Source organism: Durio zibethinus, chromosome 2, assembly GCF_047325235.1.
Source record: "Durio zibethinus cultivar Kanyao isolate XHJ-2024 chromosome 2, ASM4732523v1, whole genome shotgun sequence".
In the NCBI taxonomy this organism is placed as follows: domain Eukaryota; kingdom Viridiplantae; phylum Streptophyta; class Magnoliopsida; order Malvales; family Malvaceae; genus Durio; species Durio zibethinus.
Genome location: NC_143163.1, coordinates 2,366,790 through 2,390,650, shown reverse-complemented (window position 1 = coordinate 2,390,650; position 23,861 = coordinate 2,366,790). Strand labels below are relative to the sequence as shown.

At 34.3% G+C, this 23,861-nt stretch overlaps 5 protein-coding genes and 1 long non-coding RNA gene across 11 annotated transcripts; 2 read left to right on the top strand and 4 right to left on the bottom strand.

Moving 5' to 3' along the window:
* The first annotated feature begins 935 nt into the window (after positions 1 to 935).
* On the top strand, positions 936 to 3,261 carry LOC111308736 (uncharacterized). Its single transcript, XM_022907300.2, has 5 exons — positions 936 to 1,199; positions 1,294 to 1,390; positions 1,572 to 1,650; positions 1,769 to 1,850; positions 2,894 to 3,261. The coding sequence occupies exons 1-5, from the start codon at positions 1,167 to 1,169 to the stop codon at positions 3,032 to 3,034; spliced, it is 432 nt and encodes a 143-aa protein (XP_022763035.1). The 5' UTR covers positions 936 to 1,166; the 3' UTR covers positions 3,035 to 3,261.
* A 16-nt stretch (positions 3,262 to 3,277) lies between these two features.
* On the top strand, positions 3,278 to 3,724 carry LOC149519874 (uncharacterized). Its single transcript, XR_016328622.1, has 2 exons — positions 3,278 to 3,416; positions 3,516 to 3,724. It is a non-coding gene; the product is annotated as an uncharacterized LOC149519874 (long non-coding RNA).
* Positions 3,725 to 3,887: 163 nt separating this feature from the next.
* LOC111308735 (putative 26S proteasome non-ATPase regulatory subunit 3) lies at positions 3,888 to 7,266 on the bottom strand. Of its 2 annotated transcripts, none has more exons than XM_022907297.2 (9): positions 7,094 to 7,266; positions 6,889 to 6,977; positions 6,531 to 6,721; positions 5,979 to 6,116; positions 5,776 to 5,912; positions 5,552 to 5,606; positions 5,370 to 5,480; positions 4,973 to 5,212; positions 3,888 to 4,654 (listed from the first exon to the last, which is right to left on the bottom strand). In XM_022907297.2, the coding sequence occupies exons 2-9, from the start codon at positions 6,965 to 6,967 to the stop codon at positions 4,151 to 4,153; spliced, it is 1,455 nt and encodes a 484-aa protein (XP_022763032.2). In that variant the 5' UTR covers positions 6,968 to 6,977; positions 7,094 to 7,266; the 3' UTR covers positions 3,888 to 4,150. The 2 variants fall into 2 exon arrangements, with proteins under 2 accessions (XP_022763032.2, XP_022763033.2); XM_022907298.2 differs by having other exon boundaries at positions 6,889 to 6,988; positions 7,094 to 7,209.
* A 431-nt stretch (positions 7,267 to 7,697) lies between these two features.
* Positions 7,698 to 9,766, bottom strand: LOC111308217 (monooxygenase 2-like). The gene is made up of 5 exons (XM_022906530.2): positions 9,305 to 9,766; positions 9,082 to 9,228; positions 8,777 to 8,993; positions 8,456 to 8,684; positions 7,698 to 8,373 (listed from the first exon to the last, which is right to left on the bottom strand). Exons 1-5 carry the CDS (start codon positions 9,376 to 9,378, stop codon positions 7,829 to 7,831), a joined length of 1,212 nt encoding a protein of 403 aa, XP_022762265.1. The 5' UTR covers positions 9,379 to 9,766; the 3' UTR covers positions 7,698 to 7,828.
* Positions 9,767 to 11,814: 2,048 nt separating this feature from the next.
* LOC111308734 (monooxygenase 2-like) lies at positions 11,815 to 14,484 on the bottom strand. Of its 2 annotated transcripts, none has more exons than XM_089745243.1 (5): positions 14,418 to 14,484; positions 13,215 to 13,450; positions 12,920 to 13,133; positions 12,581 to 12,809; positions 11,815 to 12,489 (listed from the first exon to the last, which is right to left on the bottom strand). In XM_089745243.1, exons 2-5 carry the CDS (start codon positions 13,373 to 13,375, stop codon positions 11,936 to 11,938), a joined length of 1,158 nt encoding a protein of 385 aa, XP_089601369.1. In that variant the 5' UTR covers positions 13,376 to 13,450; positions 14,418 to 14,484; the 3' UTR covers positions 11,815 to 11,935. The 2 variants fall into 2 exon arrangements, with proteins under 2 accessions (XP_089601369.1, XP_022763031.2); XM_022907296.2 differs by lacking the exon at positions 14,418 to 14,484 and adding an exon at positions 13,451 to 13,868 and having other exon boundaries at positions 13,215 to 13,361.
* A 576-nt stretch (positions 14,485 to 15,060) lies between these two features.
* On the bottom strand, positions 15,061 to 23,547 carry LOC111308733 (uncharacterized). 4 transcript variants are annotated; one of them, XM_022907293.2, is made up of 14 exons: positions 23,441 to 23,547; positions 22,571 to 23,096; positions 20,310 to 20,391; positions 20,155 to 20,211; positions 19,501 to 19,556; positions 18,267 to 18,492; positions 17,348 to 17,431; positions 17,088 to 17,162; positions 16,756 to 16,839; positions 16,329 to 16,393; positions 16,007 to 16,250; positions 15,841 to 15,929; positions 15,517 to 15,631; positions 15,061 to 15,299 (listed from the first exon to the last, which is right to left on the bottom strand). In XM_022907293.2, exons 2-14 carry the CDS (start codon positions 23,077 to 23,079, stop codon positions 15,255 to 15,257), a joined length of 1,731 nt encoding a protein of 576 aa, XP_022763028.2. In that variant the 5' UTR covers positions 23,080 to 23,096; positions 23,441 to 23,547; the 3' UTR covers positions 15,061 to 15,254. The 4 variants fall into 4 exon arrangements, with proteins under 4 accessions (XP_022763028.2, XP_089601359.1, XP_022763027.2 ...); XM_089745233.1 differs by having other exon boundaries at positions 22,571 to 23,102; positions 23,331 to 23,463; XM_022907292.2 differs by having other exon boundaries at positions 22,571 to 23,102; positions 23,385 to 23,463.
* Between the last annotated feature and the right edge of the window lie 314 nt (positions 23,548 to 23,861).

Genomic DNA, 23,861 nt, shown 5'->3' with positions numbered 1-23,861 from the left:
AAATATGTTTTGGAATATACGCATAAAGGGCATAAATAATGGTATTTTATTATTTTTTGTCATTTACTAAAAATAATAAATATAAAAATAAAAAAGTATGCTTTATCTTCATTTGAAGTGAAGAAATTCGATGGCTTTATTGAGGGATTATTTTAAGGGAAGGAAAGGTAGCCTTTTGTTGCAAGGTAAACTTGAAAAAGCATAATCAATTTAGGTTTTAGAGGCAAGGCTAAATAATTTTTTAGGTAAAAATATACTAAAAATAGAAAATAGGAAATACTCTAACCATACGGTTATATTAACATTTAATTGCACAAATTACTTGTCATACACGTAATTATTAACCGTTTTGGCCCTGAAGAAATCTAAATTAAAATATAAATAGTTTTCTTTTTCAATTTGTTATCTTAATAATAGTAAAATTCATTGCAATAATAATATGATAAAAATAAGAAAAATTATTAACATTTTTTTTTACACATTTATAAGAAAAAGAACTAATTTTGTTAAAATGCTTTTAATAAATTTGTATATAATTAAGTGAGATACAGTTGAATTATTTTCAAACCTATAACTTATTGGTTAAAGACGTTTGAGAGGATATTAGATGTCTAATTTCGAATTAGATCTCATTTTTTTATTTTTATTTGTATTAAAATTTTGTCTTGTAACTAAAAAATATATATAGTTAAGTTGATAGCCACTCATTTTAAAAATTTATTTTAAAATAAATGGTAATTTATTAATTCAAATTATGTATAATTTTTTTAAAAAATTTTAATTTATTTTTAGCCTTAAATTTCTTTTTATTTAACTTATCTGCATATTAGATATGTAAATTTTTTTAAATATTTAATTTTAAAAAATTTGATCAACCTATATGTATATTATTTGAGCTAATACTTAATTACCTATTGCATAATAACTTAAAACTCAGGATTCAAAAAATAATTTAGTCAATTTTCTAAAAAAAAAAAAACAAGGCGGTTAGCGTCCCTGAACCTGAAGCTGCAATTTCAAGGGTACAGGTCAAGTTCTCACAATCAGATCTAACTACACTTGAGAACACTCTAAAACTTCTTCTCCGATTAACGCAAACAACTGGGACTTCACTTCCAATCGTCTTCCTCTTTCGTTAGGAGAGCTGAGAGTGAAATCCGGAGAAGATGATCGTGTGTGTCGCCGTCGTCGGCCATCAGGTATAAACTCCTCTTCCAACATCATGACACGAAATCTTCTTTTCTCTTTTTCCTGATGATATCTGTTTTTCATTTATCATGGGGGGATGAACAGAACAATCCTCTTTACATACAGAGCTTCACCGACGCCGACGATGCTCTCAAACTCCACCACATCGTCCATTGCTCCCTCGATGTCGTCGACGAGCGAGGTATTTATAATTGATCTTTAATCTAAGAATTTACTTTTTTGGAGATACTAGGATCTGGATCAGGTAAAAAATGTTAAAATTTAAGGTTTTTTTTTTAATGCAAATTTCGTTTATATTAATTTCAAATTATAGATTTTGAATATCTGATGTTTGATTATATTTTATTATTTTATATTTATAGTGAACAATCCAAAAAAATCTGGACCGACATTGAACGAGACCTTTTTGGGCTTGCTTTATCCTACTGAAAATTATAAAGTGTAAGAAATTAATTTTACACTTTTTTTTTATTTGACATTTGATTCGAAATTCTTATCGTTGCTGTGATTTGTATTATTGGAATGTTGAACTTGTTGTGTATGGTTGTGTTGTCTGCAGCTATGGTTATTTGACTAACACAAAGGTGAAGTTCATTTTGGTGACAACTGATTTAGATGTTAGAGATGCTGATGTCAGAAATGTAAGAATTGCTCTACCGAGAATGAATTGGATATATACAAAAAAGGATTATATTTTAAGCCTATGAATATATTATTTTTATTTTATTTCTTTATTCACTGGGGTTAAACAATGTTGATGTGCAATAATGCATCGTTTCTAGTACTATCTTTCTTTTTTTGTATCTCCATCTTTGGTTTATCCCAATAAAAACTATGGGTCTATAGCTATCTTTTAACTAAAAGTAGTTATATCAATAAGTGAACCTTTATTAAATTTTAAGCTCTAGATTAATTGTCTGGGAAGCATGCATGAACTAGTGGTGGCGTTGAGTTTGTCTTGGTAATGAATGACCGTTTAGCTGGGTTTTCTCCTTATGTTCAGTCAAGAACTCTGCCTAAGCTTTAGCCACTACTATAGATGGATTACCAAGCTTTAGCCCTATTCTTGATGCAGTAATATAAAGCTATAGTTGTGGATGATGATAATTTATGGAAAGCTGTAAAGGGAAATCTGGAGAGGGGTAAATCGTAAGTTCTCAAGATATATTTCTATCTATTAGATTTGCAGGTTGGTCCTGATACATCAATAGGACTTGGGAGTTAGACCTGCTTATATGGAATTTGTGGTTGTTTCCGCTGAAATCAAACATAGCCATGCATATTTGTTGATATCTGAGCATGTGACTTTTTGTTCTGTTGTGGATTTTCCTATGTGGAATTCTATCTTTTTTGTTATTGTTTCAGATGAGCTGGTCAAGAGTTCTGCATGGAACTGTAGGTTTGATTGTTCCATGTCCACTTCTTGGATGATCTAGGTTGTTGCCAGTAGCTATTGCCTCCACCTATGCACAATCTAACACTTTCTAAGCATAAAATTGAGACCAATGTTTGAGTGTGTTTCTTTTCTATTAATTAGACAAATGGCTAATTTTCCTGCTGCTTTTTATTTTATATTTTGAAGAAAAGAGAATTTCATTGTCTTTATTTTGAATGGATGTTGATAATGTTATTATAGTATCTGACTTGTTCTTGCTCTTCAATTTTTGCTGTACTTCATGTATAGTTTTTCAGGAGATTCCATGCTGCATATGTTGATGCGGTCTCAAACCCATTTCACGTGCCTGGTAAAAAGATTACATCCAGAACTTTTGCAGAAAGAGTGAGCACCATTGTCAAGTCATTTGGGCTGAGTTCAGCTGGGTGATTCTGTTGTGAGATTGAAGCTTTCGAATATTTCTTCATTACACTAGCAAATTCTGTTACTTTTTTACTTGTTACCTTTTCTCTTTCTCCTTTTCCCATCTCACCTGGTAGTTTGAACATACTTTGCATCATTCATGATTGTTCAGGATGTGAGTTGTATCATACATAAACAAGTGACTGGTATTTTTCGTTTCTTCTAATTAGAAATTATTTTCTTAATTATGTTAATATTTGTTCTTAAGCCTTATTCATTACTTGTTTTCACTTAATGGCCCTTGACATAATTGTCATTCATATGGAGCCCTTGAGAATATCGTCCTGTATTCAGACCAAATTATGAAGTGCCAGCTCCAGCTATGACCGCTCCTATTGTCTGCTAATTGGTAAATAATGATTGCATATTTGATATCCATACGACTCTAATAATGTCAATTACCTATCCTGCAATATCATCATGCCTTTGATTTTTTTTGTGGTTTCAGGACCATATGCTTGCATGAGATGCCTTTTTGCCATTCTCAGAGCCATTCTTGAATCGTAGTCATCTTTACGTTATTTTGTTTGACAGATTGAGATGTTTACAGGAATCATATCCCTACTCCTAGCTTCTGTTATTCTCTGGTTTGCTGAAAAATCTAAAGACATATTATCAAATACAGTGTCATAAAAACCTGAGTTTTGCTTATGATCAGACATTTCATGTGACCTGACAAATAATCAATAACACTTTTCAATATTACCAAAACCGACATGTAAGAGGTTTCACATAATTTCTTCAATAATCGTCCAGAAAGTTGCCATATTATCAAATAATGATGGATGCAGCCCATCGCCATCATTTTGTATAACTACTCTTAACGGCAATCATCGTTGGAAAAGTTCTATATCGAATGGTCGCCTGTTTCATCAGAATGACATGGCATTGTTCAAGGAACAAAACTTAAAATCATGGGGAAAAATGCTAGCAACACCATAGTTCGAATGGAGAGCAATGCTATCAATTAGTAGCCATTGAGAAAAGAAAACCAAAACGTTTCTACTAGGGCATTTAAAAGGAAAATGCATAACTTGATGAAACCATCATATGGTGGATAAATTGCCTTTTGGATGTCCTGAGTTAAAACTCATCGTCATCTTCCTCTGCAATGTGCTTTGCAAGCTCTTGCTCCTGTTGTTGTCTTTCTCTCCTCTTCTCAGCACTTTCTTTCTCCTTGTGTGAGTTTGGTGGGAACCGAAGTGCACGCACTGCCTCATTATGCATATTCAGGCAGAAAGCAATCCTGGAGTTGAAAGCCATTTGAGGCTCAGTTGTAGAGTAGATATCTCCGGTCTCTTTTGACAGCATGCATCCATTTGCATGATCCAATGTCGCATCAATAGCTCCATCTCTGATTGCCTTGGCTACTATACTCTCAGCATCAGCAACAGAGTCCAATCTAAGCTTCTTGGCAACATCAACCAGTGAGATGCGAGAATACGAGATACTTATGTTGCGTAGCCCAGTGCGAATGACATTATGCCGCAGCCTAACAATCAAATTATGAGTTCGGTCTGAACTGAAAGTACTTGAGAACTTCTCAGCAACAGATCGGAAGAGCTCCAAATCCCCAATGCGCACAGCCTGGAAAACATACAAACATTTTCTGCGTTCTCAAAACCAGTAGTAAAATCTTAGAACTGCTGAAACCCAAGAGGCAATCCAAATGATTATAACTCTTGGTTTTTGTACTAAAATTTAAAATGATTTGAATAGCAGCAATCCAAACTTTGATGAATATGAAAACATAAGGGGTACTGATAAAACTAGTGAAGATATTTAAGAGCTACTCACATGACTTCTCTCCTTTTACTTAATGGAAAAGTCATGCTTGGAATACCGGACCTTGGTTCTTTATAAAGCAAAATGAAAAGAAAATAAGTACGACAAACTCAAACTCACATTTGTCAGTTCAAAGTATGGCCTCAATGCCTTCTCCATGCCTTTCTGCATAAAAACAGTCCTCTCAGGGATTTCTCCTAGCAGTAATCGGACAATGATTGCCCATTTGTTGCATTGAACCCGAAAACCAAGGGCCGCGACAGGGGCTTTGCGAGCAGCTTGGAGGAGACACTCCTTGGCATCTGTGTACTCCAATTGAATTGTCCTAATCTTCCCCAAGTAAAAGAGGTACCGGCAAAACTGCAGAGAGAACCATTGTCTTAGGATAAGAAAGCTAAACTGTAATGTTTTAATAGATACAACTGGAACCATAATTGTTCAGAATATCCTGGAACCATGGGTGACTTTAACATACACTGTTCAGAGACAAAACGATAAAAAAAAAATTGTGGCTTGCCTGCTGGTTTGAGTGAGCTTCAAATCTAGGTGCCTTTGACCTCAGTTTCTCAGCTTGATCATACAAATTGTAATGGAGGTAATTGCGAAGTAGTAGGTTGAGAAGTGTCTCCTACATGAGCAATATCCAAATATAAGACCTAAATATTAGAGATATAATTGCTCCAATATTTGAAAGTTTACCTGACCCAGCTCATCATGGCGCAATGTTGCAATCCGGTGCAGAGCTAGAAGGTTACTGTCAACGAAATATCATCCTAATTAGAACTAGAAGTCATAGCGTACTTTACTTCTGATCATGTATGCTAGAAACATGATACGCAGGATTTCTTAAAAATAAAACACCCCAGAACATATATTAAAAACAACAGATGGTAAAAGTTAGATTTGAATACAATATAGCTCACCCCCTAATTTCAGCAAGATCACCAGTGAGTTCATAGCAAAGAGAGTAATAGAAGTAGAGCCTAGCAGCTAGAACATCAACAGTCCTCCTATTCATATTCTTCAGCCGGGCAATGCTTGCAGAGGAACATGCTTTTGCCTGAAACGAGACAATGTTATGTACAAGAAACAGGAAACATCCTGATGAAACTATTTGCCAATGTACCTCATTGTATTTCTTTTGATCAATCAGAAATATCAGGACAAGCCAGTAGCAGTAAATTTCTAGCTCTGGCAGGGTGTGCTTAGCAGAAGCTTGAACCGCGGAGGTTGCAGTGTCGACTTCCATCTCATGCTCATCTTCCTGACACCAAGATTCACCAACTGAGTTCTTAAAAGAACAATAAAAGGGAGAAAACTTGACTACCGATCAAGGCAAACCTAGACCTTGGAACTAGAAAACCTACTAAACCAGGTGAAGGTGACAATATAGAAAAAAATTCATATCTCGAAGAAAAGGTCAATTAAGGGCCAATCACCAACCATTAACTTCAAAGGTACAACCATTTTTTTCTATATTTAGTGCGTTTTTCAATGCTTAGAATTAACAAAGGCATCAAGCCTAACCCAAGAGCTTGCCAAGCAATTTGACTAAAAAATCATAATACACAATTTTTTCCATTCACTTTACTGAAGGCATCAAACCATCATGCCACAGGAAAATGAAAGCAATTCCACATGGAAAACCGAAGATTGCTATATCCCATAAAAAAATTACCTTAGGAAGATAAGAAGAAAGTCGACTATGGGCCTCGGATCCTGGGGTAAGAGCGAAATTGATGAATGCAGAAAGCACAGATGGCTTCAGCTTCCGTCTTAAAGCCATAGTAAGTCTTACAGCCCGCAAAATACGACGAATTTCACGGTCATATGCAGCCGTCTCTATCAGAGAAGCAATTTCCTTCAAATCTAACAGAAACCCAGAAAAATTTATTCAAATCCGAGAAAACCCATCAATACCCAGTCTAGAAAATACTAAAAGAAGTCAAGTTTCTATCACCAATCGTAAAAAAAAAAAAGTTTTAAAGACACGTGGATGTTATAGATTGATTGATTGATTGATTGATTGAACTTACGTTGCAAAGTGGAAGGAGAAGAAGAAGTAAGGGAATTGGAAGGAGCTGCTTGCTCTTTCATCTCCACATCTTGAGTCATTTTCGAGAATCTGAAAAATTGCTAATTGAAATTGACGTAAAAATTGCAGGTTAAAAAGGTTAAATTTTGATTAGGGAGAAGCTTAAAAGTTAAGAGGGAATTGTAAAAGGAAATTGAGGAATTGACCTTTGATTCGCGAGAGGAAGGGCTTGATTTGGAGCAATCGAGAACCGACTTTGCAGAGGAGCGAGGTTTCAGTTTCAACTCGGTTTCTTTAGCAGGGAGTGTGGACAGAGAGAGTGGGAGAGAGAGTAAAGGGCAGAGTGAACGACGCCGCTTTGGTCAAAATCAACTGTCATACCAATTGCAGGTGAAACGCATCGTTTGTATTTTCTTTTTCTTGCAGAAGAGATCAAGAAAGCCCAACTAAACCAATATTGGGCTCCTTTTCTTGAGGCTGAAAACTCTATATTGGGCCAAGCCCAATCATTATTTAGACTCTTCTATTGCAGCCTGAAGTAATTTTATAAAATTTAAAAGACACAAAAAAGTTTAGTAGAATTTTTTTTTTTTTAAGTTCGTAGTATAAAGATAGAAAAATGAGTTGAAAGTACTAAATTTTAAATTTATTGGATGTTATATTATATAAATAATTATTTAAATTAATTGAATTAAATTTTAAATTTAATAAGAATTAAAATAATATTAAATTTTCATTGTATGAAAGAACTTGTTCTTAGAAAATAAAAAAACTCAATTATGGTCCTAATTTTTAATACAAATTTCGATAAATCTGATCAAAGAACATTCTTTATTGAAACACTTTAATTGAATGTCCACTCGGCAACATGTTCTATGGTAAAGAAACTTTGGAAATTATACAAAAAATTATGTGAGAAACAATCATTCAACAAATGCTAATTACTTAAGCGTGCCACAGTCAAAATTAGCCTTGCTTAAAAGCAACCCAGATAGGAATCTCGACAGAAATTTGTCTCTGAAGAAGTTCATTATCTTCCCATTGTTTTGTTGTATAGAACCCACCATGTAAGCTGTGCAAATGAGATCAAAACATCTCCATCTTCTGTCTTGACCAAATTTTTTCAAACCCATTTCAATCCTCTTGTATTCCTCTTCTTCATCAACTTTTTCTTTGATATCTTCCCCTGGTTTCAAAAAGGCTTCAGCAAGACACCTGGCCAGAACAACACCATCTTCCAAGGCTGAACATCCACCTTGGCCAAGGTCTGGGGTCATGGGATGAAGAGCATCACCAGCTACACAAACATTGCCCTTGCTAATATTTCCCCATAGTAGCTCCCAAGGCCTTCTGTATCTTAATGGGGATGATACAATGCCATCTACCACGGCTTTTTCTACAACAGATTTCATCTCATCTGGTGTATCTTTAAGCTTGCTTATTACAAATTGCTTCAGCTTATCTGGATCGTCTTCTAGTTCTTCCTCTACAAGGACAATTCAATAGGAAAGATAATGTGCAATTTAAGCAGTCACAAAATTTTAACAGGAAGAAGGGGGCTTAGGTACCTTTGCTGGCTGCAGTCCAATTCAAAAACCAATAAACAATCTCATCATCACAAGGGAGGAAACCTGATCGAACACCTTTGCCAACGAACTGCCTGAATTTGGGTCCAAAGCCATGGCCACCTTTGAAATTTGTGTAACCCCTAATTGCTGATCGCCCTGTGAAAACAGGCTTCTGTAAACCAAGCCATTTTGCTACCACTGAGTTGATTCCATCACACCCAATCAACACCTGTCATTTACAATCAACATTGCGTCTTAACAATAAAATTCGTTTTTGTTGACATCAGACAATTATAAAGTTGTAAGTTAACTCGATTTTACCTTGGTTTTGATTATGGTTCCATCAGCCAGATGCACTCGTTTAAAGAAGCCTGATTCTTCAATAGAAACTACTTTAGAGGAGAACTTGATAGTACCGCTGGGGAGTTCCTTTGCTAAAGTTTCCAACAACAATCTCCGTTGAAGACAACGAACTTCATAACCATTAAATGATAGCTCTGATGTGGGCTGGACTAAAAATGTAGAGGCAACAAGTATGCTGCACTCGGAGTAGGATACCATGATCAGGTCAGTTTATAGCAAACTAGAATAGGAACTTTAGGAGAAGTTTCAGCGTAGTTAAATACCTTGGCGTTAGGTTATGTTGTTGGCGGAGAGATTCACCGATGCCAATAGCATCCAAGGCTTTCCAGGCATTGTTCCATGTCGTGAATGCAAATCCAGTGATCCTTAGTCTTTCTGATGATTCCAATACTAAACTACGAATTCCTAGCCTGTAATAGTTTCGAACCAGTTAGTATTGAAAGTTAATATGATCACATCAAAAGCCTGTTTGTGGGGCCGATATACCTGTGTAGTCCCAAGGATGTGGTGAGACCAGCAATTCCGGCCCCCACAATCACAACGTCTTCAACAATTTCCATCAGGACGCTTTGGGTTTCTAGACGCTACAATGGAACACTGCTTTTAATTCTTGACATGAAGGATAAGAATGCTCTTTCTCTTATATAGTGAAAGAGAGACAACGACAAATGATGGCGGCTGGCAGGCTTGGCAGCAAATAGGGCATTATTCAATCCAGGTTCAGTGTGCAATTTTTTACTCCATAATTAGTTCATTTGTCTGCTCGGACGCTGGCAAAGGCGGTTGATAAAACTTTGTCCTTCTTTCCACGTGCAAATTGTAGCATTTTAATTTAATTTCAATTAAATTAAAGAGATATAACTTTAGTATCGTGGGTGGTGTCAAATACAAGGTGTGATTCGTCGAAATAAAGACTAGCAATCAAGAAGAGCCTGCAGCAGATAAGGTAAAGAAAGAAACAAAATAATAAAGTTGAAAAAGTGGCAATGAGACTTGTCTTTTTTACTGATTTTCAAAAGATGGGGACATTTCTTTGCCTCCAAGAATAAAAGCCTGTGCTTGACCTAGGATAATTCTTGAATACGCTATGTTGCTCATTTCTCTGATGTTTCAGGGCATGTCCAAGAAAGCAGACACCGAAGCCAAATTGGATTCAGTTTTAACTATATTATTGTATTCTTTCTGCTTATAGGGTCTAAAGAAAATTCAACGCTTTTCTTTGATAACAGTAAATGATACAACTTTGAGCTTCAAGCCTCCAACGATGACCACCAAAATTTTACTAGCATTGGGTCATCGTTTTGACGATTTTGGAATGTTCATGAGGCAAATGTATGAGTTTACGGCCACGGTTGAAAAATTGAAACTAAGCCGCTTTCAAAAGGTCAATAAGAAATGCTGAAACTCCATTGCAATCCAAAATGAATTACACTTGGTAGAGTTGTATAACAAGACAAAGGAAAAATTTATGTATGCATAATTAATTTCAAGAAATGCTAAGCTTGGCACAATCAAAATCAGCCTTCCTTAAGAGCAATCCAGCTGGAAATGTAGATAAAAGTTTATCTCTATAGAAGCTCGTTACCATCCCTTTATTTTATTGTACAAGACTTCAACTCAAAGAGTTATAGATTCGTAAGTTAGGTAATTTCTTCGTAGGAAGGAAGATAAAAATTATATGGATCCTTAACTTGGTAGATGAATAAGTTGAAGAAGCAATTAGTAATTTTCAAAGATGGAACCATTTTTTTATTGTTCTTAGGATGCATGTCATCTTGGATTTTGCTTGTGCTTGTGCCGGCGTAGGCTTATATGATAAGGCAGCTCTTAAACAAATTAAACGCTACCAAAATACCAAAGATGCTTTGTTTATCCAAACTTGATAACTGTATGAGTCGTAGCATTTTGTCCTTCTGGTCAAAAGCCATTAACTTAGATGGCTAGGATCACGGTCCAGATGAGTAAATCCAATGAATAAGACACGTCCACTAACGTCATTGCATAGCTCAAAAAGAGAAAGGATAAAAAATAATGAGGAACATCCTTTTCTTCTGAATGACTCCTATGAATAAAACTAACGTTTAAAGAAAGGTTTCTGGTCCCAGAAAGACCAGAGAACGTAACACTATAACCCTACGAGAGCGTTTAGGTATGAGAAAATTTATGCATTTTCTTTTAAAATTTTATTGATATATATTTGATTTCAGGTTTAAGTAATTTAATTTTGGAAGAAAAGTGATAGATTCTCATTAGTATTTAAAGTTTCAAAATTATAAACTTACTTCTCTCTATTATATTTTAGGATTTCAGAAAAAAAAAATATGTTATTTTTAAATTTAATCTAATTAAAAAAAATTATGAAATAGTACATATTTAAAAATGATTGTAAATTATTTGTAGGTTTCTACTACTAAATTTTTTTTTATATTACTATTAATAGCATTTGACATAAAAAATGCTTTAAATAATTTTATTCAATTTTTTGAATATTTATTATTAATAAAAATTAACAAAAAATTATATCATCGTATATACTAAGAAAATTATGATAATTATTTAAAAATTAATATATATATATAGATTCTTTTCAATTAAACGAGTGAATCTAAACATCTTTTAAAATTATATTTTTTTTCGAAATCTAAAATTTCATGAATTAAACGCTTTTTATAAGTTTTATGTCAATTTAAGAGAAAAAAAAAAAAAGAAATAATACTAACAAATTATCTGCCATGAAAGTTGCAGCAATCATGTTACCAGCAAGCAATCATAGATGTTTATGGGATTGTATTATGCATTTATTGCAATTTTTTGTATTTTCAGACCTCAAGCAGACAAAATCAGCACAGCACCCCCTTTGTAAGGAAAGTAATGAGTGACGCAGCAAGCAGAAAGGTTGGAACTCCAACATAAAAGTTGAACCTTTTCCAAATATTAAGATGATTTTTGTTTTCCTGACGAAAATGTTGAGATGATTTTTACGTATACAATGATCATAACTAAGAGATAGAAAAACATTTTTTACTTCAACTCAAAGAAAATATACAAAATTATTAGCACTTTGCAAGTTCGCAGTACAATGGGATGACCAGATTACATCTATAGAAATCGGTCATTTCAAGGAACGTTGAGCTTCCCACAATCAAAATCAGCCTTACTCAACAGCAAAGTAGATAGGAATGTGGATAAAAATTTATCTCGGAAGAAGCTGATTATCTTCCCATTATTTTGTTGAATAAAACCAACCATGTAAGCTGTGCTAATGAGATCAATACTTCTCCATCTCCTCTCTTTAGCGTACTTCTTCAAAGCCAGTTGAATCCTCTGATAATCTTCCTCATCAAAAGCTTTATCTTTAATTTCTCTGTGAGATTTTAGTAGGGCTTCAGCAAGGCACCTGGACAGAACAACACCATCTTCTAAAGCTGAACATCCACCTTGGCCGAGGTCTGGGGTCATTGGGTGGAGGGCATCCCCAGCTATAGAAACATTGCCCTTACTAATATTTCCCCAAAGAATATCCCAGGGATGCCTATATCTTAATGGAGCTGATAATACAAAGGCATCAAGAGGAGTGTTTTCTATGACAGCCTTCGTTTCATCAGGTGCATCATCAAGCATGTTTAACACAAATTGTTTTACTTTGACAGGGTTTTCCTCTTGCTCTTCCTCTGAAAGCAGATCAAAATATTTTAAATTAAGAAAAATGGTGACAAAGTTAGTGCATTAACTAGTCAGTAGTCACATTCACATATAAATTACCTGGGCTGGAAGGGACCCAAGTCACAAACCAATAAACAATGTGATCATCACAAGGGAGGAAACCAGATCGGACTCCTTTACCGATAAACTGTCTGTATTCTGGTTTAAAGCCATGACCACTGTCAAATTTTGCATAGCCTCTAAAAGCTGAACGTCCAGTAAAAGCTGGCTTCTCAAAACCAAGCCACTTTGCCACCAGTGAGTTAACTCCATCACATCCAATTAACACCTTTATTTACAATCAAAGAAATTAATACTGGTACATCAACAGCAAAATTGGTTTTGTCATGTATATATATATATGGCAACCTATGATTCACTGAGAGTCGATTTATATACCTTGGTTTTGATGATAGTTCCATCCGCAAGATGTACTTGTTTAAAGTGGCCAGAATCCTCTATCGAAACCACTTTAGTAGAATACCTGATTGTGCCATTAGGAAGTTCAGCTGCCAAAGCTTCCAGTAACAATCTCCTTCGGACACAACGAATTTCACGGCCCTTAAACGATAGCTCTGAAGTGCGTTGCTTTAGAACTGTGGAAACAACCGACCTGAACTAAAAAAAATCCACGTCTTTGCTATGAGAAACGAAAACTTGGAACCTAAAAGGAGAAGTTTCAGTTAAGTTATACCCATGGAGATCCAAATGTTGTTGGCGGAGAGAATGACCGATGCCAACAGCATTCAAGGCCTTCCAAGCATTGTCGAATAGTGTCAACGCAAATCCAGTGACCCTCAATCTATCTGAAGATTCCAACACTAAACTTGGAATCCCAGATCTGCAGTATTGCATATAGTCATTAGATATTCAGATGAAAATGGTGGTGCTGGTGGTGAGGTGGACAGTTGATTATAGAATATAGTATACCTGTGAAGTCCCAAGGAAGTGGTTAGGCCAGCAATTCCAGCCCCTACAATCACAACTTCAACGATTTCCATAGGATTGCTTTGGTAATACTATAATAAACACAGTAATATGGGGCTACAAAAACTGGACGATTCAAGAAAATCTGAGTGATAAAAAAAATAAAGGATGAAGGATATATAAGAAGCCTCTTTAAAGGTGTTGTACTGTAAGAGATGGATTGATGATGAGGAGTGACCAACACAATGACGGTAGCAGACAAGTAAATTTGTTCATTCACTACTAATTCTTTGCTGTGTATTAAACTTGTCCTAACTTTGTAAAGTAGCGCTAGCTAGCGTTTCATCTTTTGAAAACATGGCCTACCTTGTAAAAATTGAGTAAAAAAAAAAAAGATAAGAAGTTGACATTGCCGTCTGCTACATTTCCTTTTCTGATCAAAAGAATTTAACTACAATTCTGAGTTTTCCTCTATTAATTTATATAATTTTTTTTTTAAAGTATGATATTTAATAAATTTAAGTTTCATTTTTTATTCTAAAAGCGTTCTTTATAAAAAAAATAATGCAAGCAGGAGTAAACGACTCAGTTAATAAAAAGGTTATATGTCATTTTATTTGTAGATGAGAGATTTTATTTGTATTTTATTTTTTATTTGTCACACTTTTTTTAAATCATGTTTTAATAGAAATTATTTATTTTTTTCTTTTTAATATCTTTTTTATTTTTTAAGTTTTCAGATTTATATATCTGGAAACTTAAAATTTTCTATAAGATTTTTTTTTCAATTAAATTTTTTTAAACATAAATATAATTTTTTTAGTTTTCGGACAATAAATTATATAACTTACAAAAAATATATATTCAGAAATTTTAAAATTAAAACTATAATTATAATTAAATAATTTTATCTAAAAAAATTGGAAAAAAAAAAGGGAATATGGAGAGAAAAAAGAAGTACGCTTAGAACCATAAAGAGTACGGATATAATTGGTTGATAATTTCGCAGCGCTTTTATATCTTTATTTATTGGCCCCTGCAACAATAGCAAAAACTCTTTTTATCTCTCTATAAATAAAACATTTAATAATAATTTAACAAAAATAACTTAATAAGACATTGATACCCCAATAACCTCTCCAATTAAACATAGTTATTCCTATATTAAAGTTTTATTATTGTTTCACATTAAAATATACACCCATGTACAAATAAATTTATACAGATTTTCTAAGTACTTTTTACCTTTTTTATATAAGAATTTTTAGGTACTTGATTTTATATATATATATATATATATTCAAAGTAGGAACTTAATTCTTTCTTTATAAGCTAAAGTCTAACAGAAACTATGAAAAAAAAAAAAAACCCTTGATATTGCTGAAATTAAAAACTAAACCCTAAGTTTTAAGTTAGTGATTTTTTTTCTTGAAACAGATTTTAACGCAGTATTTGGTATTAAGTCATATCTGTCATCATTTAAAAAGTTATTATTTCTGCATCGGATGATAGAAACATTTCAACTACCACAAGGGCTTTATAGGAATTTCATCGTACTCAATCATTGCTAAATGAACCCAAAAAAAACCTATTTCTCCCTTCTTGCAGTGGTGTATCAAACATGGTAAAATGAAATTAGTTGGAAATTCAAAATATAGATTTTTTTTTTTAAGTTACCATAATATAAAGTTCCAAGGCATTTATAATTCCCCCGGAAATTTGACCCTCCTTGATTTCAAGCATAGCCTTTAGTTAAAACATCATCCAACTATTTTCAAGCATAGCATTGGGTTAAAACATCATCCAACTATCTCTTGCTGTCTGGAAACTTTGCCTCGTAGGTTTGTGGCACCTGCAAAGGACAAAACATTTTATTTCAAAAACAAAAGAAATTGATGGCAATTATTGAATAATGAAAATGAAATAGGATAAACTAAGAATCCGTATGATTGGAAATTTAGTTTTTTTACAATAAAAAATAAAAAATGAAATGAAAACAAGAGACAAATAATAAAAATAAAAAACAAATGCACCAACTAAATAGAGCTTTAAAAAAAAAAATTATTTACCATGAATGTTGCAGTAATCATTTTTGCTGCAAACCATCTCCCATGTAGGTTCCGTTGTGCATTTATCGCACCTTGTGTGTCTTCGAATCTTAAGTAGACAAAACCAGCACTGTCCCTGTTCAAGAAATAATTGAGAAACGCCACGATGGTTATCAGAAAAAGAGAGATATGAAGAACAAAAGTACGGCAAAAAAAACCTATAAAAGAAACTATGAACTAAATGGCACAGTGACATTCTCAAAATCAGACAAGCATGAGGAGCGAACCAAAATATTGCCTAATCTAACAAACATATAGCAGCAGCAGATACGACTAGGAATTTACCTGTCCACATATATATGCTTCAACTTTCCAAATTTTGAACATTCTTCTTGAACGTCTTCTTTGATATCCAAATCAAAATCTGGTTCCGTCTGTCACAAAAAATATGATATGATTAGACAAAAACATAAGAAAAAAGGAACTCTACAATCTAGTTATGGACACCTACCTCCAGCTTTGGATCAAACATATTCTTCAACAATAGGCATTCGCTTGGAGTTCCAATTGTGTCAATAGTAGGGATGCCATTAGTAGGGAGTTGTAGACCACCTGGAAGTCCAGAAATGGTAGGAACAGAGGCTAGTACAGTAGGAGGAACAAGGGATGGTATCACAGGTGCAGCACCAAGGATTGGTGTCGTGGAGGCCGTAAGGCTGGTGCTATTAACAGCCATCCCTACTGAGCCAGTAACACTGCATATCAAGGAGACAGATGCAGAATCAGCAAGATAACTTGTACACAAAATAATTACAAGATTGACTGAGGCAAACCTTGATGCAGTGCCACTGCGATCCAACTTCACCATAAGAAGTGCTCGAGATGATGAATTTAGAGACTGAAATTCAAAAGAATGTTAGTCAACTTTACTAAAATGTCAGAAAAAATAGGCATTCCAAAACTAACCAAATTCATCACATACAGAAAAAGCTAGCAAATCAAAGACAAACGTGAGACAGCCACAAGGGCATATTCCATGACTTCACATTTGGTGGCTATCCTCCTTGGAAAATAGTCAGTTACTGACAATTTGAAAAATGATTACATGAGTTGAAACCTTTCTTCAATAGCAATGTCAACATTGGGCTATGTTCTAAAGTTGGGTTCATCAGAAACATTCTTAGCCAACAGATACCTTTTTAGATGGATAAAAGAATTCAGGATCATTAACAAGAAAAAAGAAGTATGACCAATACTCACCAGGCCACCACCTTCATCGTCATCAAGATCGATGGCATTTGTCCCAACATCTTGAAATGCGCCTTGATCAGTAACAGTTGATACCTAAACAGATAGAAAAAGAACATATATACAAAAAACTAAAAACTCTCATTCTTAAGGCTGTCTGGTGGGCAAAAAAAAAAAAAAAGATAGCTGCATGGTCCATAAAACAGCAGCTAAAAGAAAAGTCAGTGGCAAAAGAATATTAGGGTTACGTGTTTTACTAGTTGAAGGTTCAAATGAAGTAAGAACCTTAAATTAGATATATCAATGAATATATGCATGCCCACATGAAACTAAGACTTGAGTACCTTGATTACACGACCTCCAATCTCCAGCTGTCCATTCAAATTCAATGCATTCTTTGCATCTTCCAGACGAGCAAACTGCAAGAAGAACAATCATTAAATTATCATTTCAAAACAGACATTATTAAGCATCTGTGAAATAAGGGCATCCTAAATTCAGAATAATTCAAGAATTACCAAGGAAGGCCTCTTTGACTACAAACAGTTAGATATAGTAAGTTAAAGTTTAAATGAATTTCTCTGGTTGCTTCACTAAGTATTACCTGGACAAAACCAAAACCTTTACAATGACCAGTCTCATCAAGAGGCAATTGAACCAGCTCCACAGAACCAAAAGGTTCAAAAACCTGAGCATTTTAACAAGGAAATGAGTAATATCAACCAGTAAAAAGTATAAGGGATCCCAATGAAAAATAATAAAGAGATAGTACTCCAATTATAAGGATTACAGATAATACCCCTATAAAAGATGACCAAGAGCAACAAATTAATCAAAAATACCACGAGTGTAAGCAGACTAGCAAATATATATTGAAAAGCACCAAGTAACAGAAGCATATTTAAGAGGTAATTTCATATTGCTTACCAATCTACCTGATCACTCCAATCCCAATGAATGATCACAGTAATTTTGGTCAAACTGATAAAATGAATGGAAAGTGCAGAATTTCATCAGAAAAGGGGGGAAACTTAAGTTCAAGTGCTATATTATTGTTATCTGTAAAAATGGTCAAAAACAACTTGGCAAAGAAACAAGAAAAGGGACATTAGTTCAGTTTATTTCAAGTATCCTTGGGAGAGGCAGTTTCTCCCCAAGTCAAATTTGCATACAAGTCTTTACCATATTTAAAACTTTATGTTTTCCAAAGCTAGTGAATAAAATCCTTCGAAGCTCACAATTTATTGCAAGGCATCTAATGAATCTCCTTGATTGGAAGCTCTAAAACACTAGATTGCCATGCCTAGGTTTTGCCTTTCTTGTTTCTTTGAATAATTCCCTCCTTAATTCATTTATTTAACTCTTCTTCGGTTAGATTAGCATGCCATTCTATTCCTAAATAAAAAGCTTCCATATTACAACCCAACCCTGAGTAATTAGAAATTAACTGCACTGAAAACCAATAATTAAGATCTTATCTGAAACATTAAAGTGTACATTATTACCAGTCCCTACAATCTTACCTGACGTAGTTGATCTTCTGTAATGTTGAAATGCAGGTTGCCAACATACAACCTTCTAGCCCCACCAGCATATGGACCTGTCTGTCCAGCTGCCACAGCTGTAGTTGACTGCACGAGATTCTTCTCAGCTTCTGATGGTTTCACCATCACTGGTTGACCAAAAAGAGGCTGTCCAGAGAGTGCTATTGCCATAGGGACTGACATTACATCATAGAACTCAATATACCTGCATGGAGAAACTAAATCAAGATCCACGAGAAAGCACATAGCAAGATGCAGGGCATACCAAACCACCCCACAAAGTGATGTCTTCTTGCTAATTTCTCCAAAAAGAATTTTCAAAGTAACAAAAAATTTTAGCCTAGTGTTTTTAACTTTACCAGCAAAAAAAATAAAATCATTCCTGTCTAATAAAGAAATAAAGCCTCTTGCGCACACGTACAAACAAGTTTATACTCCCATAAATTGTAAGCAATGTTATTACACCTATGGCCAAATGATTTTTGTTGAATGTCTTAACATTGAATCAGAGTTGTTTGTTGCCCATTTGCTGTTTATTTTTTGTCCTATTTTCTTACTGGCCATAATAGATATAGTTGTCAGTATTGGGCCCAAACAAAAGGAAATATTAAATTGTTTTCCTTCCTATAGGCTGGTTTAATTTGAGATTCATAGCCTTTGAAGTCCCCCCACCTCTTACCAACTGGTTTAGGTTGGGCACTAACATAGCTACAGTATTTTTCAATCTTCTGATAAACTACTTATCTCATTTGTCATGCATTAATACTACCATGTAAGTAACTTCTATTACAATATGCTAACCAGTAGCACCCATGGAGCATTAACACCTCCCAATTTCTCACTGAACCACATCTTAGATATCATTTGACACATGCCAAACTAGTCTAATTGCTCGTAACTTCAAAATCTTTCAAATAACTGCACATTTAGGCTTTCCCACATGATGTGAGTTGCATAGAATTCCTGTCAAGACAACAATATTTAATGACAACCACGTAGATGTGAAACAGTAAAAGCAAAACCATAATCAATGGGTTTGCTTGGTTCTTGCTTTTGATACATGCTTTTTGCTTATAGAAGAAAAAAGCAAAAGATATGTTTGATACACAAACAAGTAAAAAATTTTTAAATAACAACATAGAAGGTTTACTTATATATGCAACACAAATAGTAACATTTTTAGTACATCTGGTCATTAAGGTTTAGTACTTACCCAACCCCCTTGGAACGTCTTGAATTTCGATCCATTATGAGTCGAACATCTCGTACCTGAAAATTGTGATTAGTAAGCATGCAGGACCAAAAAGAAAAAGAAAACACAATAACACCCATCAAAGATTAACACACACACACAAAAATTTATCTGCATTCTTGATGATTAAAATTTACTGCTGAAATAATCTGAGTTTTTAACATTATAAATTATAGCAGACATCTTTAAATTTTTTGTTTAAAACAAAATCAACTGATTCTGTCTAATCATTCTATAACTTAAACGTAATTTCAATAGTTAAAATTAGATTCACAAGTTGAAAGATTAATAAAACCAGTTATATAGTCAAAAGCAATTAGAATGCATGAATTTTAATAATAGAGCAAATGACTCCAACTCCATGGAAACTAATAACAAAAGAGAACTCCAACACAACCTTAATTTACCTCAATTTATATATTCGTCATACAGATTACAATTGCTAAAAAATCCTCTAAGTCATGAACAAAATCGTAACCGAATAAAAATGAATTTCACAACATAAGAAACAAGGCCTTACGCATCATGCATATTACATTTAAGTACTAAATGGACTTAATGTGACCTGCATAGAAGAAATTTTGAGATGGGACTGTGAATAAAATTAGAAATCACCTTGCCAGCCCTAGAGAAGAACTCATAAACATCTTTTTCATTAGCCTTCAAGGATATCTGTAATTGTTTACAAAATTTTACATCAGCAGCAATGAGGAATGACACATCAAGGCCACAAAAACATGATAAAACAAACATTCCAAATGCATCTGCACCTGATAAGCAAATACTGTTCTCTGATCCCTTTCTGGATCAACCTCAGGCTCTGCCACATCTTCCTTTTTGTCTTTATACCTCCTGTGAAAAGGACGAAACAAATAAAATAACCATTTCTATTGTTTAAAAACAGATTAAAATGTCAATCAAACCACTCAAAAGAGATTAAAAAAAAAGTTCAAGGAAAGACAAAGATTAGTAAAAAAAAATTATGTTTTTGCTACTGGGAAGGGAAGAAATCTCTCAAACATATGCTCCATACAATCACTGCCAAAAAAATGAACAAAAAAAATTCAAGAATGGCATCAATTTTATCTTTCCAACATGTATAAAAATGCCAAAACCTTGTTACATGGTCCTGCAGGGAACTACACAAAGTCAACATATGACCTCGACTCTATAGCAGTCAAATCAAACAGAAGACAATTAAAGAAAGCACTATGGTTACCTAAAACCTAAAACTTCAAGACAACATTTTAATGAATATATCCTGCAAAAAAAAAAAAGTGTGGCCAATCTGGTGTCCCACTGAACACGAAGATGAACTGCTTCTTTAAAGCTTAAGCAAAGCCCATTACACCCTCACCAGCATTTCTGCAACAGAATAGATACGATTAAGCAACTCATTTTTTAAAGGTGGAGGATAACGGAAATCATAACATGACATCACCACTCCGGTCAAAACCTCCAACATCGAAACTCCATTCTTGCAATGCAAGCTTTCAAGTATAGTCTAGGAAGAAATATTTAAAACCCATGACCTGACTTCCAGTGCCTGGCCCAATTGCCAGAAAGACCATCTGAAGATTGCTCTAGCACATCTGCGAGTTCCCAGAATCTAATGTTTAATATTAATAATTTAGAAGACTCAATAAATAGAACAACTATATGAAACTTAAGAGCTGAGAAAAAACTCATTTATATAACAGTATAGAACCTATTAAGCAAGTGAGAATTATACTTGGAGGAAACAACTTATAGACCATATCTACGAGACAGAAAAGGTTGAGTATCTGGATCTTATACATGGTTACAGGTGCAAGCAGGGGCCAAGTATAGCAGTGCCAACTTTTGGAGAGATTTTGGAAGCAGAACACCAAGAACAGGAGAAAAATATCTACATCAGATTTGCTCACTAGAACAACAGAACTTGCATAAAATGAACTAAGAAATTATTTCTTCACATCACCAATGACAACAAATGGGAGCATTTACAACTCTATCAAGAAACTTGCTATCATCAAAGTTCAAAACTCACATAAATGACCTACTTACCAATACCAGAAAGAAGAGTCAGGTAGCTCTATAGTTTAGTCAATTGAAAGAAACTTAAATTGTGATCCAGATATTAAATAAGAGGAGAATCAATAAGACAGTAAACCTAGTAATCAATTCACTTACAAGTCAAATAAAATCATCATTGAATAACCATAACAATGCACAACATTACCAATCTATAATTTCAGCCACCCCTATTCTATACTACATCTTCCAAACAGAAATAAGATTAATATAAGTAAAGGTCTCGCACCTCCAAGATTAACCACTCCCATGTCTAGGTGGTAGGTACTAATTAGTACAAGCACATAGGCATCACCTCAATAATAATTTCCTTGATATGCCATTAAATTGCAATCAGCATAAGATAGCTACCCTAACCATCTAGTAGGTGGCATTTTTTGACAGAATCCTACGCTACCATTCTCAAGAAAAAAATCCTAGCCAGCTATAAAACTAAAGGTAATTGTCAAACTTTTTAATTGTTACATTACAGTGGAGTTAGCCTTTTATAATGAGCAGATTCAATGAATACTGAAGAAGTACAATAAAATTTGTTTTGAACAAATTCAGTAATCGGAAAATAACACAAGGTTCTCTCAACTTTAAGTTGGGAGAGATGCTTATTGAGAAATTTTTTACCAAGAAAGGAAAAATGTTCAAGCAAATAGAAAATGTCAATTTAGACCTTTTGACTCAAGACCAGCCTGTAAAAATCACAAGCTCATATGAAGCCATACTGCATCCAAACCAGTATATATGAGCATAAAGATCATAATGTACCATACACACTAACACAGCAACGGATAGCCTGCCTGTTAAAGTTTCTTATAAAATGTGAACAAATTCCTAGCATAATATCATTGCATCAAATTAATATTTGCAGTTATGTATCAAAGTAATTACCAAATGTGACAAGAATGACATGCACAAAGAAGCCAAAAGCTAAACAAATGGAAGTGAGAATAAAGTGCAGGGATACCTGCCATCTCTGTCTCGTTCCCTTGGATCTCTCTCCTTTTCTCTTTCTCTTTCTGATCGACTCCTGCTTCTCCTTGACCGATCTATCTCTCTTTCCCTGTCCCTCTCACTCTCGCGATCATGCTCTTTCCTATCTGGTTCGCGTTCCTTTTCTCTGTCCCTCCCATTCCTATCATCCCTGTCCCTGTCCCTGACTCTGTGTTCTCGGCTACTCCTGTGCCTATCCTTGCCCCCATCTCTAGACCGCGACCGGTGACGAGATGATCCCCGTTCCTTGTGCCGATCATGATCACCTAATAACTCCTCTCGTGATTTTGAGCGCTTGGAATGACGATGATCATTATCGCAATCATCAGCTCTATCCTCCCTCTTATGCTTCGAACTACGACTTCGATTCCTCTCCTCGGATTTGACATTATCAACGCTGCCGTTATCATTCCCCTTCTTCGACTTTTGAGGCTCAGGATTTTCAACCGTTTTTTCTAAATACTCATATTCATCAAAATCCATACCTACTCACTTCTGATCTGCAACTAACAGACAAAAACCAATAATTTAAACTAGACACAAAGACGAAAACGAAAGATTAAACAAACTAACAAACTCCACTACTTTCACTAAATCTAAGCTCAAACTACGACTTAGTTCACCCATTGAGAGAAAAGAATCTTAAAATTAATAATAATAATAATAATAATAATAATAATAATAAACCCTAGAATCCGCAAAAAGCTTATCCAAAATTCAAATTTAAGATTTACTTTCTCGTTCGTCGTAATTTCTTAGGGCATTGAAAGCGAAATTTAAGAAATTACCTTTCGAGAAGAAAGAAAAAATTCAACGCGACTAATCTGAGATTTTTTTGAAGTACCTGCGTACCGCTAGGGCTGCAGTGTGAAATTTTGGGATTTGTGGTCGGTTTTGTTGGATCGGGGTGTGGATCAAATGTACTGACATGAATTGGATCTAAGTTGGGTTACAATGGATTTTGGGTTAAAAGCGAGGCTCTAAATAATGCGGGTGTTTGTCGGTTACTCTGACTACGAGGCCCATGACTCATTTATTTTTATCCATCGGCCCATTCAAATATTTTTTAAATGTGGATGAAGAAAAAAATTATTTTTAAAAATTATTTTTTTTATTGATTCATAATATTTATTTTCCCAAATAAAATAAATAATTACCCTAAAAATTCATATAAAAACTGATTGCAATAGATTTGATTTTGATTTGTAATTATAAAATTTTTTATAAAGAAACTGAAAGGCCAATTAGGCCTTATCCAGTTTCAT